The sequence below is a fragment of the Rhodamnia argentea genome, chromosome 2 (genome assembly GCF_020921035.1).
Source record: "Rhodamnia argentea isolate NSW1041297 chromosome 2, ASM2092103v1, whole genome shotgun sequence".
In the NCBI taxonomy this organism is placed as follows: Eukaryota; Viridiplantae; Streptophyta; class Magnoliopsida; order Myrtales; family Myrtaceae; genus Rhodamnia; species Rhodamnia argentea.
In genome coordinates, this window is record NC_063151.1 from 3,457,423 (window position 1) to 3,470,727 (window position 13,305).

Sequence of the window (13,305 nt, forward strand, 5' to 3'; positions counted from 1 at the left end):
TGGATCATAAATAGATTTAGAATGTTAAAGTATAAAATAACATGGGTATTAAACGAGTTCACAACTTACTTATACCCAACCCATTTCTACGACTCTCTATTGCCCTCACTCAATCTTGCGTATGCTCGCTCGTAGCTCTCACCTTAGTGTGATCATGGATTTTCTTAAATTATGTTAAATATAAAAGTGTTTTAGCTATATAATCGGGTATGAGTGAGGTATAGGTCGCTAGATTTTTGTTGCATAAAAATAGGTCAAAATGTGTTAAATAGGTCAATTTAGATAGGATCAATTTTTATTGTTTCACCCGTTTGACAGATCTATTCACTCATAGAGTGAACCAACCATCTTGGAGAAAGAAAGTTAAGATTAGACATAGCAAAAAATATTACCATTGCATGTATAGTTACAGTAACGGTGATTCATTTTAAATTGTCGAGTTGTGCAACGTGGGAATGTATATCTCATTATCCCTCATATTAATGTCAGTCGTGTATTTATAATTTCAGTGGATTAGAACCTCTGTGCGTTTAGCGGTAACTAATACAAAGTTTTGTGTCAAATGTTTTAGTCCAATGCAATTAGTGAAAATATGGAATTAATTGAGATTAGGGAAAGTACGCCATGCCTTTAATGCAAGTTAATGCTTGCGAAAGAGATTAATCTAATGAGACCAGGCTGTTCTTTGACAATTTCTCTTTTTCGTGTGGAATATTGCGACCGACAATCGAATTTCATGGGTATTTCGATGACAAAATCCTATGCGGTAATGTTGAAAACTTATATGCCGTCTTTAGACAAGGTCTCGAATTTGCTAGTCCTCTCGGACAGATAAGAGTGGACCAATGGAGGGAGTTAAAGATAGATGTAGAAGAGATGTGAGAAAGACAAACATCGACAAGCACCAAATTATTATTCTCTGGCCTGGTCCACCCAAAAATTTTCCCAAAATTTTTATGAAAGAAGAACCATAGAAAATTTAAAAAAAAATGGTGAGAAATTTAGCAAATCCTAATTCCATGGCTACTGAATCATCTCTTTTGTCCCCGAGTCATACAATATCTCCAAAAGTATCGTACTCATGATGGGTCATCTCATGCTCCCGATCCCTTTCCTAATATTAGTGTTATTTTCTCTTCTTCTTTTTTCATTACTCGATGTGTTTTGGTCGTCTTCAATCAATCAAGAATTCAATTAGTATATATTGTTCTTCATATACTTTGGTCTGTATGCTACATGAAAAACATAAACCAGATGATGGATCGGGAACTACCTCCTATATCACTGAGCGATTGTTTAGGGGACTTAATTGGGAATCCAGGCTGTTTCCCTCTCGATTTCTTGATTCAATAGAAGGTAAAAGAGTTGAATGGGGTACAAAATAACGAGAGATATGTGAAAAGTGGGTCCGATGCATCCTGAAGTGAAGCATGCACAAGTTTTAAAGTTATGTGTGCACTCGTTGCCATTTGTTCTCTTGCATACGGCATAGAGGGAGCCTTTCTCAACCTAGTTAGGGTCTTTTTTGGGCAAAAATTCATTTTTGTTACTATTATTAATGCTCTGATTGTATAGCGCTTTCTGTGACTCTAATACTCTGCACAGGTCAAATATCTGAGCTTTTAATCGATTCATAAAACTTGAAAGGTATTTCATAGATCTTTTCAAGTGGTCGGATCTCTACCAATCAACCGCTACTTAACACAATATTCTGATTTATCATAAATTTATCTAACGATGTCACGACGGTTATTGTAATCGAGTATAAAGAGCCACAGAAAAATAGATTGTAAGCTAGGCGATACCGGCCAACCGAAAAAGAAAAAAAAGGTAGGCGATACCTTCAAAATTCTCATGTAGTTATCTTTTGAGTTGCTTCAATTTGATTGAGTGGTATTACCTAAAGTCTGCAAAAGTTAAAGCACCCATTTAAAAGCTATAAATTTGTGACTCTTATGTCTTTGGGTTCTATCTTTTGACTTTTCATGTAACTCATTGAGTTTCAAGTCAGAATTTCATTTGATTCGAACACCTCCAACATTTAATAACATGTATACCATAACACCAAATCGATGGGGAAAAAAAGTGGGGGCTTTTTGGTTTGACTTCACATCTCTCGTGCCACTCCCAAACATCATTCAACATCAGTTCAAGGAGAGCTTGAACAACCAATTTTTTTTTTTTAAACAATGGCAGATTCAGGATTTGGAATCGAAGGCAGGAAAGGAATCTGATCACCATCATCACAATGGACACTTACCAAAATGCTCAAACAATCCACCCCGTGTCAATGCTTATTGCCAATGAAGATCCAACTTCAGTAATTTCTGGTCAAATTTTATGGCTAGGAAAGCTACCATCAAGGAGTTCTGATGTGGAATTGCGTAGATTATAGATATAGATTATTAATAGAATTAGCACGAGGGATTCTTTTTTTCACTAGAATAAATTTTCGTGCATGGATAGCAGCAGTAGGCAAAACATTAAGTAAAAAATAAAGCACTATATTGAGGCCATGTTAGGCCACGCCTCTTCATTTACGCTACACACCTACTTATTTCTCCGATTCAACTAAAATTCGATGTGAATCAATATCAATGACAAGGAAAAATTTCCAAAAAAAAAACAAAATTACAAGCAAGTAATTAACCTTTAGTGTCATTCACTTAATAAAGTTCGAGAAACAACCAGAAGTAGCATAGAAGAAAGTACCCATCTTTAAGGGAACAAAAAACATTTGGTATACCGCTTCATGGCTGAATCAATTTACATAGATGCTTATTCCAGTTATATTTGAAGTGTTGAAGTACAAATAGCTAGATACCTTTATGTAAAGTCCACTTCGATCTTATAAACGACGAGCGAATCAATGAGATTTAGCAACTGAATTGAAGAAGCAAAACCAGTTCCAGAATGATACGGGAATTGGCTGAAATTGTGTTAACAACGCTACAGAAAACTAGAAGGAAGAGAGATACTATTTGATGTAAACAGGAACGAAGGCTCAGAAAAAAACAATCCTGGCCTCATCATTACAATCACTATCACCGAATCCTCATCATGAGAACAATATTTGCAATCTCATCATCCTCCATTTCTGGACTCGGCGTATCATGCTCACCAGTCATCATTCACTGAATAGATATTCCCATTTTTCTTCTCAGAGTTCTATGTTGGGAGAGGCCTAATCAGAGGGACTAATCCAGTAATCGACCCTACCTTCGCCCCTTGCAGAGACATTGCTGTTCTCCAGGCTCTTGTCATTGTGGAACTCTGATGAAGAAGAAGCCGAATAATTCAGCTTGCACCCATTGAAGCTCTGCGACGGGTTTCCGTAGTTCGTCTCGCTGAAGGGCCTCAGCTGCTGCTCCAGTTCCTTCCCTCCATTTGACCTGCCTCCTTCTCTCCAGGCGACCTCGCTTGTCCTCACAGTGTTCTCGTGGCTCGCGAGGCCGTCCGGCCAGTTGGGGTTGAAGTTCGCGGGGCTCATGTCGAGGTCCTTATCCGAAGAAGTTACTGCTCCTCCCATGTTTCCTTGGGAGTTCAGGCCGAAACCCGGTAATAAATTTGCGGCACTAAGAGGGTCGTGTGTGAGAGAAGGGAATGTGAGGACGTTGTTTTGCAGGGCGAGAGGGTTTTGAGGCTGTTTTTGTAGGTTGAATTGGAAAGTGGATGGAGGGACGCTGTGGGAACCAGTGTTACGGAAATTGTTTGCCATTGAAGTGGTGAGGTGGCTAATCGTGTTGCTGACCATGTTGGCGTCAAGCTTCTGAGCCGAGGGGCGGAGAGGATGGAAAAACGGCCCAATCGAGCTGGCGCCGCCGAAGAGGTCGAGCTTGCGGGGGCCCGAGAAGGGCGGGGCGGGGAACCCGGTGAACTCTTGCACCATTGCACGGAAGTTCGTGGTATCGGTGGTGAGGACGGTGGTCGGGGCGCGCCTTGATGCTCGAGTCCTCTTTCGGGGGTTCCTCGCTGCCTTGGCCCGATCATCCCGCCCGAGCCGTGGTGCTTCATGGACTAGCTGCGCTTGTAGAGATGAGGATGATGAAGAAGTTGGGTATGGCTGTCCTTGGCTTGCCCCTTGCGCAAGCAACATGCCTTGGCTAGACGAGGAGGGTCCTCCGGGCACGGCGTCGGATCTCGGGTCGCCACGGAGCATGCCGAGGTCGAAATGGGCGGTGGCGAGATTTGGGTTTGGGTGAGTGTAGGTGGGAACAAAAGTGGAAGCAGAATCATATAAAGAGGGTAGGTGGTTGTTTTGGTGGAAATAGGGAAATGGAGAGTGTGAACTAGAGAAGGAGCCTATATTGTTGGTGTGAGCCGGAGAAGAATTTAATAAAACCGGCGGGGACGATTCAGCCTTCGAGTCATCGTAATCTTCGTCTCCGCCGCTCGAAGATTGCATGCTCCCACTATTACCAGAGTCCATAGCAAAGAGAGAGAGAGAGAGAGAGAGAGAGAGCTTACCAGAAGAGTTGACCCTGCAAAAGCAACTGCTGACCAAAGAAAAGAGATGCTGATCTGCTTGCAAACTTCAATGGAGAAGGAGCAAAAGGACCCGTAAAGGTATAGTTTCTAAGTGCCTTGATCTACACTTCTCTCTCTCTATCTCTCTCTGTCTCTCTCTCGCTCGCCATGGCTGACTTCTTTTTGAGCTGGAGATAGAACGAACAACAAGTGAAAATGGTAGAGGCAAATGGGTAGATCTTTCTTGCTGGTGGAAATAAGGGAGAAGAGACCCAAGATACGTCAAGAAGTGTGTGATCTGTGTCGATTTTCCTTCTTGGCTCTTCTTCTTCTTCTTCTTCTTCTTCTTCTTCTGCAGCTGAAGTAGGGTTTCACAGAGAGAGAGAGAGAGAGAGAGAGAGAAAAGGGAAAGTTTTTTTAACCTTTTTGTTTCGGCTCTAAAAGAAAGAAAGGGAAAGGAGGAGGAGGTTGCAACCAACGTTTTCCACTAAGAAGAGATCAAATCGATCCTCCACACAAAGGGTTTGTGGGGTCTCTCTCCTTCTGTATATTGAGAAAGCGAGAGAGAGAGAGAGAGATGCTGGTGGCTGGCAACGGGTCAAACTCAGAGAGAGAAAGAGAGAGAGAGAAGAAGAAGAAGAAGATGAGAGATAGACTTGATGTATGAATGTGAAAGCAAGAAAGCGATTTATAAATGTGGAACTTAAATGAAAGCCATAAAAGCATGGAGCGAACAAGAATCCCCCATCTTCTGATTTGGAGTACTAACGCTAAGTATATTACAAACACAATTCGCAAAAAAACTTACGTCTTAGAATGACGTGTTAACATATGAACGGAGCAACTCGGCAAGGATTAACTTCATCTCCTCGCGTATTAATTCTGAACGGCCGGTTTTTAATATACTTAGCGTTCTTATGTGGGAGAGTACTTACAAAAAGTTCACCTTTTCCGTGTGTTCACACCATTAAGATGGACTTTCTGGACGGCCCTTTTGGATGCTTAAAGCTGATTAGAAATCTCTTAATTGGGATTTGATTTTAAGTAGCTTTGGAGCCACGTCCACACGATGGATTTCGGCGCGGGACATAAAGATAGGGCTTGACATTTCATACTTTTACGTACCATATACCTATTCTATAAGTACATCTACATGTGCATGCTGCCTTTTGTTAGGATTAGGCGTGGAAACGCAACAGAATAGAGATTAAAAGACGAAAAATAGAAATCGAGACTCATGATTTTATTCTGATTCATTTTTAAACTATTGTTACATCCAACATATGATCTAAATAGTATTGACACCGACACGCGAAATGCGACACGACACGCCGACACATCATTTCTCAAAAATGAAAAATTCCGACACATTGGAATACGTTGTATATTAAATGTATATCGTTATAGATACATAATAAATTTTCATGTATATCTAAAAATGTCATCGGTGAATTTCTTCTTCTTATTCTTCTTCTTCTTCTTCTTCTTTTAGGGATTCATGATTAGTTATCTTTTTTACTAGCTGGGTATATTAATTTTGGGGTGGCTAAGTATATGATTTAATTATATAATTTTGGCGTGTCGAAATGACATATCAAGATGTTGGACTCGCATATCGCTAGCGTGTATGAAGTGCTAATCACATGTTGGTCGCATGTTGAAAACTATCGGAGTGTCGGACAAGACACAACATGACATGGAGGCCTTTGAAGAGTGTCGATACTTCCTCACGCATGATGCCATTATAATTAACACCTCACAATTTTTTGTTACAGCTCTCGATTATAAGAGAAATGGATTAAATATAACGGTAGTTATTCATGGTTACAAGTCTAAACTATCAATAAAGTACGAGTTCAAACTATAAAAGTCATCCCTTGAGAACGAGACACAATATTTTATTTTGATTTACCCTTGGGCTAGAGGATATCATTATAATTAACAAATCTCATATGTCAGATTCAGTTTTTAATTACAAGAGAAAGATATAACAATAGTTATTTACTGATTCAAACTCAAACTACCAATAAAGTATGACATTAAATTATATAAAAGGTCATCTCTTGAAACCCTCGACCCGCTCATTTGGGAGTGAGGCCCTCATGCCTGCTTATCGAGAAGCGAGACTTCCGTGTCTTCCTATGGATGGGGAGTGAAAATTATATCCTAATACCCTCTTCGGAGTCGCCCCCACGAAGGTAATAGAGAGAACTCACAAATACGTTATGAAGAAATCAAATTAATTAGCTAACCGAGGAAATTCCTGAGCACCTCAGCTTTTGACCGAGTCAGAACTAAAGAAACGTAAAATTTCCATGGCTACAATCATTGATCAAACATCAGGGAATCTTTTACCGCGCTCGCCCTCTGAATTTCAGACTCGAGAATACGTACGTTCCTCCCTGTAAACAATCATCGGTCCGTTGTCTGGATCCTAGCTGCTCCATGTGCATTATCCGAAACCCTAATCTTTAATAACTCGGACCACATCACACACCCTTTTCCCGGGACAGGTGAATACTTTAAAACCCTAAATTCGATCCACACACGTCACTGACGCCCACAGGATCGTTGCAACAACACGATCGCATCGCATCTTCTCCCAAGGGATATCGTCTTAAGAAATGTTGGGGTGGGGAAGGATAGATCGGTTGAACCACACCCCAGTTCGATACGACTTATCCCAACCGAAATAATACTTGTTTAAATCTTGTTTCCGTGATCGAAGCTCGTGCGCAAGAACAGAAGAAGGAAGAGTGTGTGTGTGTGTAAAAAGTAATGGGCCTGTGGTGGGGACAGACGTCTTTGTCGTGGTACGTGTTATTATATTCTATTTAATGGCCATTGGCCGACCCCTAGCACGGCAGGACCCAAATCCCAAACCCTAAAGATCCCCGAATTCTGTCACGTCTCTCCATGGCCGCACGCCAATTTGCATAGCTTCGCACGGAATCGTTGGAATTCGCGACCAATCTTTTACTTGAATTGCCGCCCGCTTTGGTGTTCTTGGGCAAGGCATGTGGGTTGAGGGTCGTGGATGGACAAGTTTCGTGGGTGGCGGGGTTGGCTAAATTCTGCAAATTTGTCTTTTGGATCGAGGCCCATGTTTTGCACGTCTATAATGTTGATTGGGGTTCGTGGCTCGTCGTCAACTACCGCTCCAAATTGAATTGATTGGCTAAGTTTTGGAACTTTCTGAGGGGGGGGAAGGTACGTTTGATAGATGTGGATCTCCTGCGGTTGGGGGTGGTCGCACGAACGCGTAAGTGAATTGTCCTCGCCTTGAGTGCTGGTACCCCCAAATATGTTGGCCAAAAGAAACCTAATCTCCCCTCAACTACCATGCCGACTGACCGCCCGTGCTGCGAATCTATCCCCGTTACATTTTCACCTATTGCCATCCCAAGTTCTCTCTCTCTCTCTCTCCTTAGCCACGTAGCCGACCGCCCGTGCCGCATGTCTGTCACCGTCACTTTCTAACCTATTGCCGTCACAAGTGCATGCTCTCTCCCCATATGGTTAGAAAGATATCTTGGAATAATTAGAATCGTATAATACTATTCAGTATATCTAAGTGTGAGCCCAAATTCGATGGAGCCTAAGTGGAGCAAGATTAAGACGCGACTTGGGTGCCTCTCACAATGGTCTATCTTGGTAGAGAAAGGGGGTGGCGGCTTTGCAAGGTCGGCGTCATCGCGGGACTTGAGAGGCCAGTAGCGACGACATGATAGTGGCGGGCAAAGGAGGAGCTGCAAAGGGCTCGGATCTATACGGCATAAGGAGGGAAAGGAAAAAGGGGAAATTAGAAAAACAAAAAAAAAAAAAAAGAGGAAAAAGGAAAAAAACATGAAAAACAAAAGAGCAGAGAGGAAAGTACTAAAAAAGTCATAAACCTATTGTATTAGTGTCAATTCAATCATAATCCTTTTAATTGAACCCATTTAATCCTCAAACTTTTTGTATTTATGCCAACTAAGTCCATCCGATCAATTTTGGATAGAAATCACCGACGTAGACGTCAATTGTCTTACACGGCGTTGACGTAGACATTTTCTAATAATTTTTTTCTTGAAAATATTGAATTCTTTTTTTTTTAAACTGTTGGGCGAGGGCCTCACTCACTGCTAATTTTAAGATATCGATATAAGTTGGGAATAATGCAAAAATTATAGAGCTACCATACATAGTGAATCAATTTAAATGTGTCATGATATAAATAGTCAAAAAGAAGTTGTAAGAGTTATGCGCGCGTGCAGAAAATTTAGGTGGGTTCCCGATGCAAATTCTTCCATTACTTGAAGAAATAGAAGAATTGGAACATGCTTTCTTTGTCAAAACAACTCAAAAGCAGAAAACAGTCCTAGTTTATATGGGCTTTGGCCCTTTCGTTTCGGAAACTACAAGCCCTAATAAAATCAAACACGGCATCATGAATTAGTTGGATCGCGTCATCATACGGCAGAGTCAAACTTTAACTGTTGATAAGTAGGTGAAATGAAGACGTGAGGTTCGAGTCGTAGGGGATTTATGCGGCTACTAATTCGGTCCTAGACTTTTTATTTGGCCAGTGTAATTCTGTACCTATGTGCAAAATTTCAATGTATCAATTGCTGTCGGAGATCGCTGACGTGGCACTCTAAAAGTTGTCCATATCAACGTGCTGTGTATGACGGGCGGCGAGGGCGACTGGACACTATGTTAGTAATTTTAGGAATTTGAATCATCATCCGTACAATAGGTTTGGGATTGATCGGATAATTGGTGGAAGAAAAACCTATGCGTTTGCTCAAACCTTAACTAAACATCGTGCAGTGTTTTGGAGTCCAACCAAATTTATGACCCTTTTCACGTGGCTGTTGGAGCCAAGCCAATGATGAATATAAACCGAAAGGGAAATCTCTTGAAAGCGTCAACCGAATACTCGAGCGCCGATACACAGCTGCCCCCCACCAGACCTTAATGTCCCTACAAGAATCCCCTGTCCGAGCAAAGTCACGAAACATGTACATTCCATCCCAATTTCAAATTTGAAAAAAATAGCACGCCGCGTGACGCTTTGAACATTTTCGACGAACCGCCAAAGTTTTCGAGCTTTCGAGGGAGGATTGCGGAAATGCTCCCACCTCGACCGGTCAAATTTTAGGTGCTTTACGAGTGTCTTATAGCCATCGATGCTTGAACCACGAAAGAAATGTATGGTATCTCTAGACAATCAAGCAACATCCAGGGACATTAGCCTCTGCTACCTTTCGACTCAAAGAAGAAGAAATTACAGAGAAAGTCCTTTTCTAAGACGCGTGGGGGGCAGCTCATACAGAAATCCTAAGCTCCAACGACAAGCGCCAAGGATTTTCAATGTCCTTCCGATATTATTGACCCTTTTTTGCATACTTATAAACTTATCAACTATAAGCTAACCCGTATGATCGGTTATTACTATTTACATATTTAGTAGATATCATTCGCAATTTCTCGCCAAATGCCAACATCCCTTATGGAAAAATTAAGACTTTTTCATTACATTAGGAACATAAGTTGTCAAATCACACCGCGATCACACAGCCCGATTTGAAATCCGAAATATTGATTACGGTCGAACCTGCTCTAGGACCAAATCGGTGAGACTGCAAGAAATGTAGCTCGAACACTTGGGGTGCGCATGAAAACACTTCTCCAATCGAGAATGGCTTCTAGCAAGAAGTTGGTTTTTCTACTTTTACTTTTGAACAGAAGTTGATTTACGGTTGAGAAATGTGTTTGATAACCGACTCGAAATTTCAGCTTACGAAATAGAAATGCGTTTGATAATGTCTCGAAATTTCAGTTTTCGAAATAGAAATTCTTTTGATAATGACTCGAAGAGGAGAGAACCTGTGATTGATACACCAAAACCGAAAAGAGGCGATGAGTTGAGAAGAAAGCAGTAACAAAGGACGAACGCGCAGCCGCCGAGGTGAGAAGAAAGCGAAGCCGAATAGAGAGAGAAAACCCTAACCTCACATATCCGAGTTCCTTTGGCACAAAACACAAATCGCAGCTGAGAAGCGATCGTCGGACGTGCGAATCGGGAGGCAACGGCGAAGACGGAGATGGATGCGTGGTTGGGAGCGACCGAGAGTGTCGTCGGGCGTCGATTGAAGAGAAATATTCTGGACAAGAGAAGTGCCCAGAAGAGGAGAGAACTTGGGCGTTCAAAATTTGATCCACAGAGAAGGAGTTTCAAGAGAAGCAATTCTACACGAGAGAATTGAAATTTTTTTACTTCTCGGATGAGGTTCAAAAATCTGATCCAGCAAGATTTTCTACTTCAGAAGTGAAAAACACAACCAGAAGTTACATTTTTTATCAAACGAATTTCTATTTCGGTAGTATTTTTACCAAACGAATTTCTCTGCCAAATCGACTTCTGGCAGATAAATAAGAAATTAGAAGTGATTTCATGCAGACCCTTGATTGAGGAGGACCCGTTTCCATAGCGAATGTAGTGTCTTTCGGAACAACGATGGACTTGTGTGCGTATCGAGAGTGTACGCGAGGAGCTAGTCACCGGACTTCTAACGGGTTCGGCTATACGTATTTTGAATGATCTAGATGTAGCCTCAGACATAATTTTCTCAGGCGTTCTGCTCTGCACGGTGAATAGTATCTACTTCGAGGATCATTCTTCTTAGGACAGGTTGAGTTTGAATCTTGCTCCACCGTACTTGCTTTCACGGATGCAATGCAAGAGTTTGCGTCGTGCTTCTTCATCTTCGCAAAGCTCAGACAATAAACACCGACACGTTTTGGAATGTGCAGCGGAGAGAGAGTCAAGAGTCACAACTAAAACAGAGCTTGGATTTCCCCAACTCAATCCTCAACCAACCAAGAGAATGGATCACTCAAAGAACTGATTATTGGAAAAATTGACAACGTCAGATGTATATTTTACAGAGTAAGGAGACTCAAAAGGAAAAAAAGGGTGTAACTGTGACAGAGTAAATTGCAGAAAACAGAGCCACTAGGCAGAAAGTGTGTCGTTCTTCTTCTCGGACCTCACCTCTTCCAACTGATGCTCCTTGACAGCATTCCTCTCGCCCCACCACTAACCCATCTTTCTCTTGCAATGTCAGGCGAAGCTTTGTGGAGATCAGTGCCATATCTCATCACCGCCAACTTTGCTGTCTTCTCCCTCTGCACTTCTTGCTCTTTCCTCTCTTCTTCTATCAACATCCTCAGTTTCTTTATCCTCTCTCCCCTCCCCTTTTCCTCTTCTTTATCCTCCTTTTCCTCGCCCTCATCATGATCTTCTTCTTCTTCTTCTTCTTTTTCTTGTAACCAGCTTTTTGCAGGAGCAGATCTGCACCTCATGAGCAAGAGTGCGTTTGGTGGAGGAGCAGCTGGCGGTGCATCGACCAAAGACCTCTCCTTTTCTCTCCTCTCTTCTCGAAGCACGTTGCTCTGGTTTTCCTGCAACACCATGAACCACTTGGAGAAAATTGTCCTTGAAGTCTCTTTTCCATCAATTCCTTCCGCACCCAGATGGTTGTTCGGGTAGTACTCATCATAATTATCCTCCCCAACCTCATCATCACTAGGGGCCTCCGATTCCGGGAAAGAGCCAAAGCACCTGAGGTCGAACCTCATGCTCCTCAAGCATGTCAAGAACTGCGTGATCTCTTTCTTGAGCCCTAGAGATTCCATCCAACCTGGCCTCCTCTTCTTGTGTACCTTGTTCCTGCTGTTGTGAATCCTCTCGATCTCTTCCATCACGGACTGCCAGCTCTTGCAAGCGGCGCCCGCGGCAGCCTTGGGCCGTACCTTGATCTGCCCGGCGCAGGTCACTTCAGGCGAGGTCGGCTCCACCATCTCGGGCCCCATTTGCTTGTTCTTGGCCCATAAGAGAGGGCTCGCTTGGCCAGGCCTCGGGCTCGGTCTCTTGGTTTGCTGGCCCTGGCGACGGTGGTGGTGGTGGTGGTGGTGACGACGGCGATGGGACATGTTCGTCTCTGAGGGCGGCCTCGCTGGGCTGCAAATGGGCTTCGGCATCAGCGCCAGGTGCGCCCGCGAGGGGAAGCATACGAGCAGATCAGCGGTCGGGGCTCCTTTAAGAGTCTCTTTGCCTTTCATGGCCAAGGCCGAGTAGTTCTGCTCCCTCTGCTCCGCCTTGTTCATCTTCTTCTTATACATCAGTTTTCCTAAGATCTCGTGCTCTTGATGGACTGGACTGTGTGTTTTGGTTACTTTGAGGGAAATGCTGCCGACGGGGGGGATGGTGTTTTGAAAGAAAGGGCCAGCTTTCCCAAGTGCCCTTTTGCCTCCTTTTAGTCCCGGGTCGGTTCCATTTTTCTGTTTTGTTCCCAATTGGGTTGGTGGGGGTCACGAGAAGAGGCTTCCTTGTCAACCCTTTCGCTTTATCCTAACGCTTTCCAAGCATTTTTAAATGAGAGAGAGAGGGAGAGAGAGAGAGAGAGAGAGAGAGAGAGAGAGGTGAAATGGTGAAGGTAGAGAGCCCACGAGCTTGCCTCATGATCCAATCATACGACCAAGTTGGGACGAACGACCGGTTTTGTAGACTCTTGCCGCTCCACTAGTAACCCCCCCATGCATACACACATCGAACTCCAAGAACCCTAATTCCGTTGTGTGTCTCCGGCGCCACAGCCAATTTCATTTTTCTTTTGTTGGGAAGAAAGAACGGGTTACTAGTGAAATAGAGAGAGATATCAACAAACAAAGAGACAAATTAAGGGCGAGCAAATGGAATCGCCCTGGGCTGGACTGATTGAAACCGGGGACGGGCGATTCGATTCCCGGTTCCATGGTGGGAATCGGACGGATCAAACCCGATTGATTTTT

General features: G+C 43.0%; 2 protein-coding genes across 5 annotated transcripts; both read right to left on the bottom strand.

Annotated features, from left to right (window-relative positions):
- Window positions 1-2,888: 2,888 nt before the first annotated feature.
- On the bottom strand, window positions 2,889-5,119 carry LOC115749009. 2 transcript variants are annotated; one of them, XM_048274418.1, is made up of 3 exons: window positions 4,843-5,119; window positions 3,536-4,462; window positions 2,889-3,505 (listed from the first exon to the last, which is right to left on the bottom strand). In XM_048274418.1, exons 2-3 carry the CDS (start codon window positions 4,427-4,429, stop codon window positions 3,185-3,187), a joined length of 1,215 nt encoding a protein of 404 aa, XP_048130375.1. In that variant the 5' UTR covers window positions 4,430-4,462; window positions 4,843-5,119; the 3' UTR covers window positions 2,889-3,184. The 2 variants fall into 2 exon arrangements, with proteins under 2 accessions (XP_048130375.1, XP_048130374.1); XM_048274417.1 differs by having other exon boundaries at window positions 3,536-5,119.
- An 802-nt stretch (window positions 5,120-5,921) lies between these two features.
- On the bottom strand, window positions 5,922-12,934 carry LOC115749006. 3 transcript variants are annotated; one of them, XM_030685689.2, is made up of 2 exons: window positions 11,493-12,926; window positions 5,922-5,956 (listed from the first exon to the last, which is right to left on the bottom strand). In XM_030685689.2, the coding sequence occupies exon 1, from the start codon at window positions 12,634-12,636 to the stop codon at window positions 11,503-11,505; it is 1,134 nt and encodes a 377-aa protein (XP_030541549.1). In that variant the 5' UTR covers window positions 12,637-12,926; the 3' UTR covers window positions 5,922-5,956; window positions 11,493-11,502. The 3 variants fall into 3 exon arrangements, with proteins under 3 accessions (XP_030541549.1, XP_030541553.1, XP_030541552.1); XM_030685693.2 differs by lacking the exon at window positions 5,922-5,956 and adding an exon at window positions 11,341-11,485 and having other exon boundaries at window positions 11,754-12,934; XM_030685692.2 differs by lacking the exon at window positions 5,922-5,956 and adding an exon at window positions 11,341-11,488 and having other exon boundaries at window positions 11,754-12,934.
- Between the last annotated feature and the right edge of the window lie 371 nt (window positions 12,935-13,305).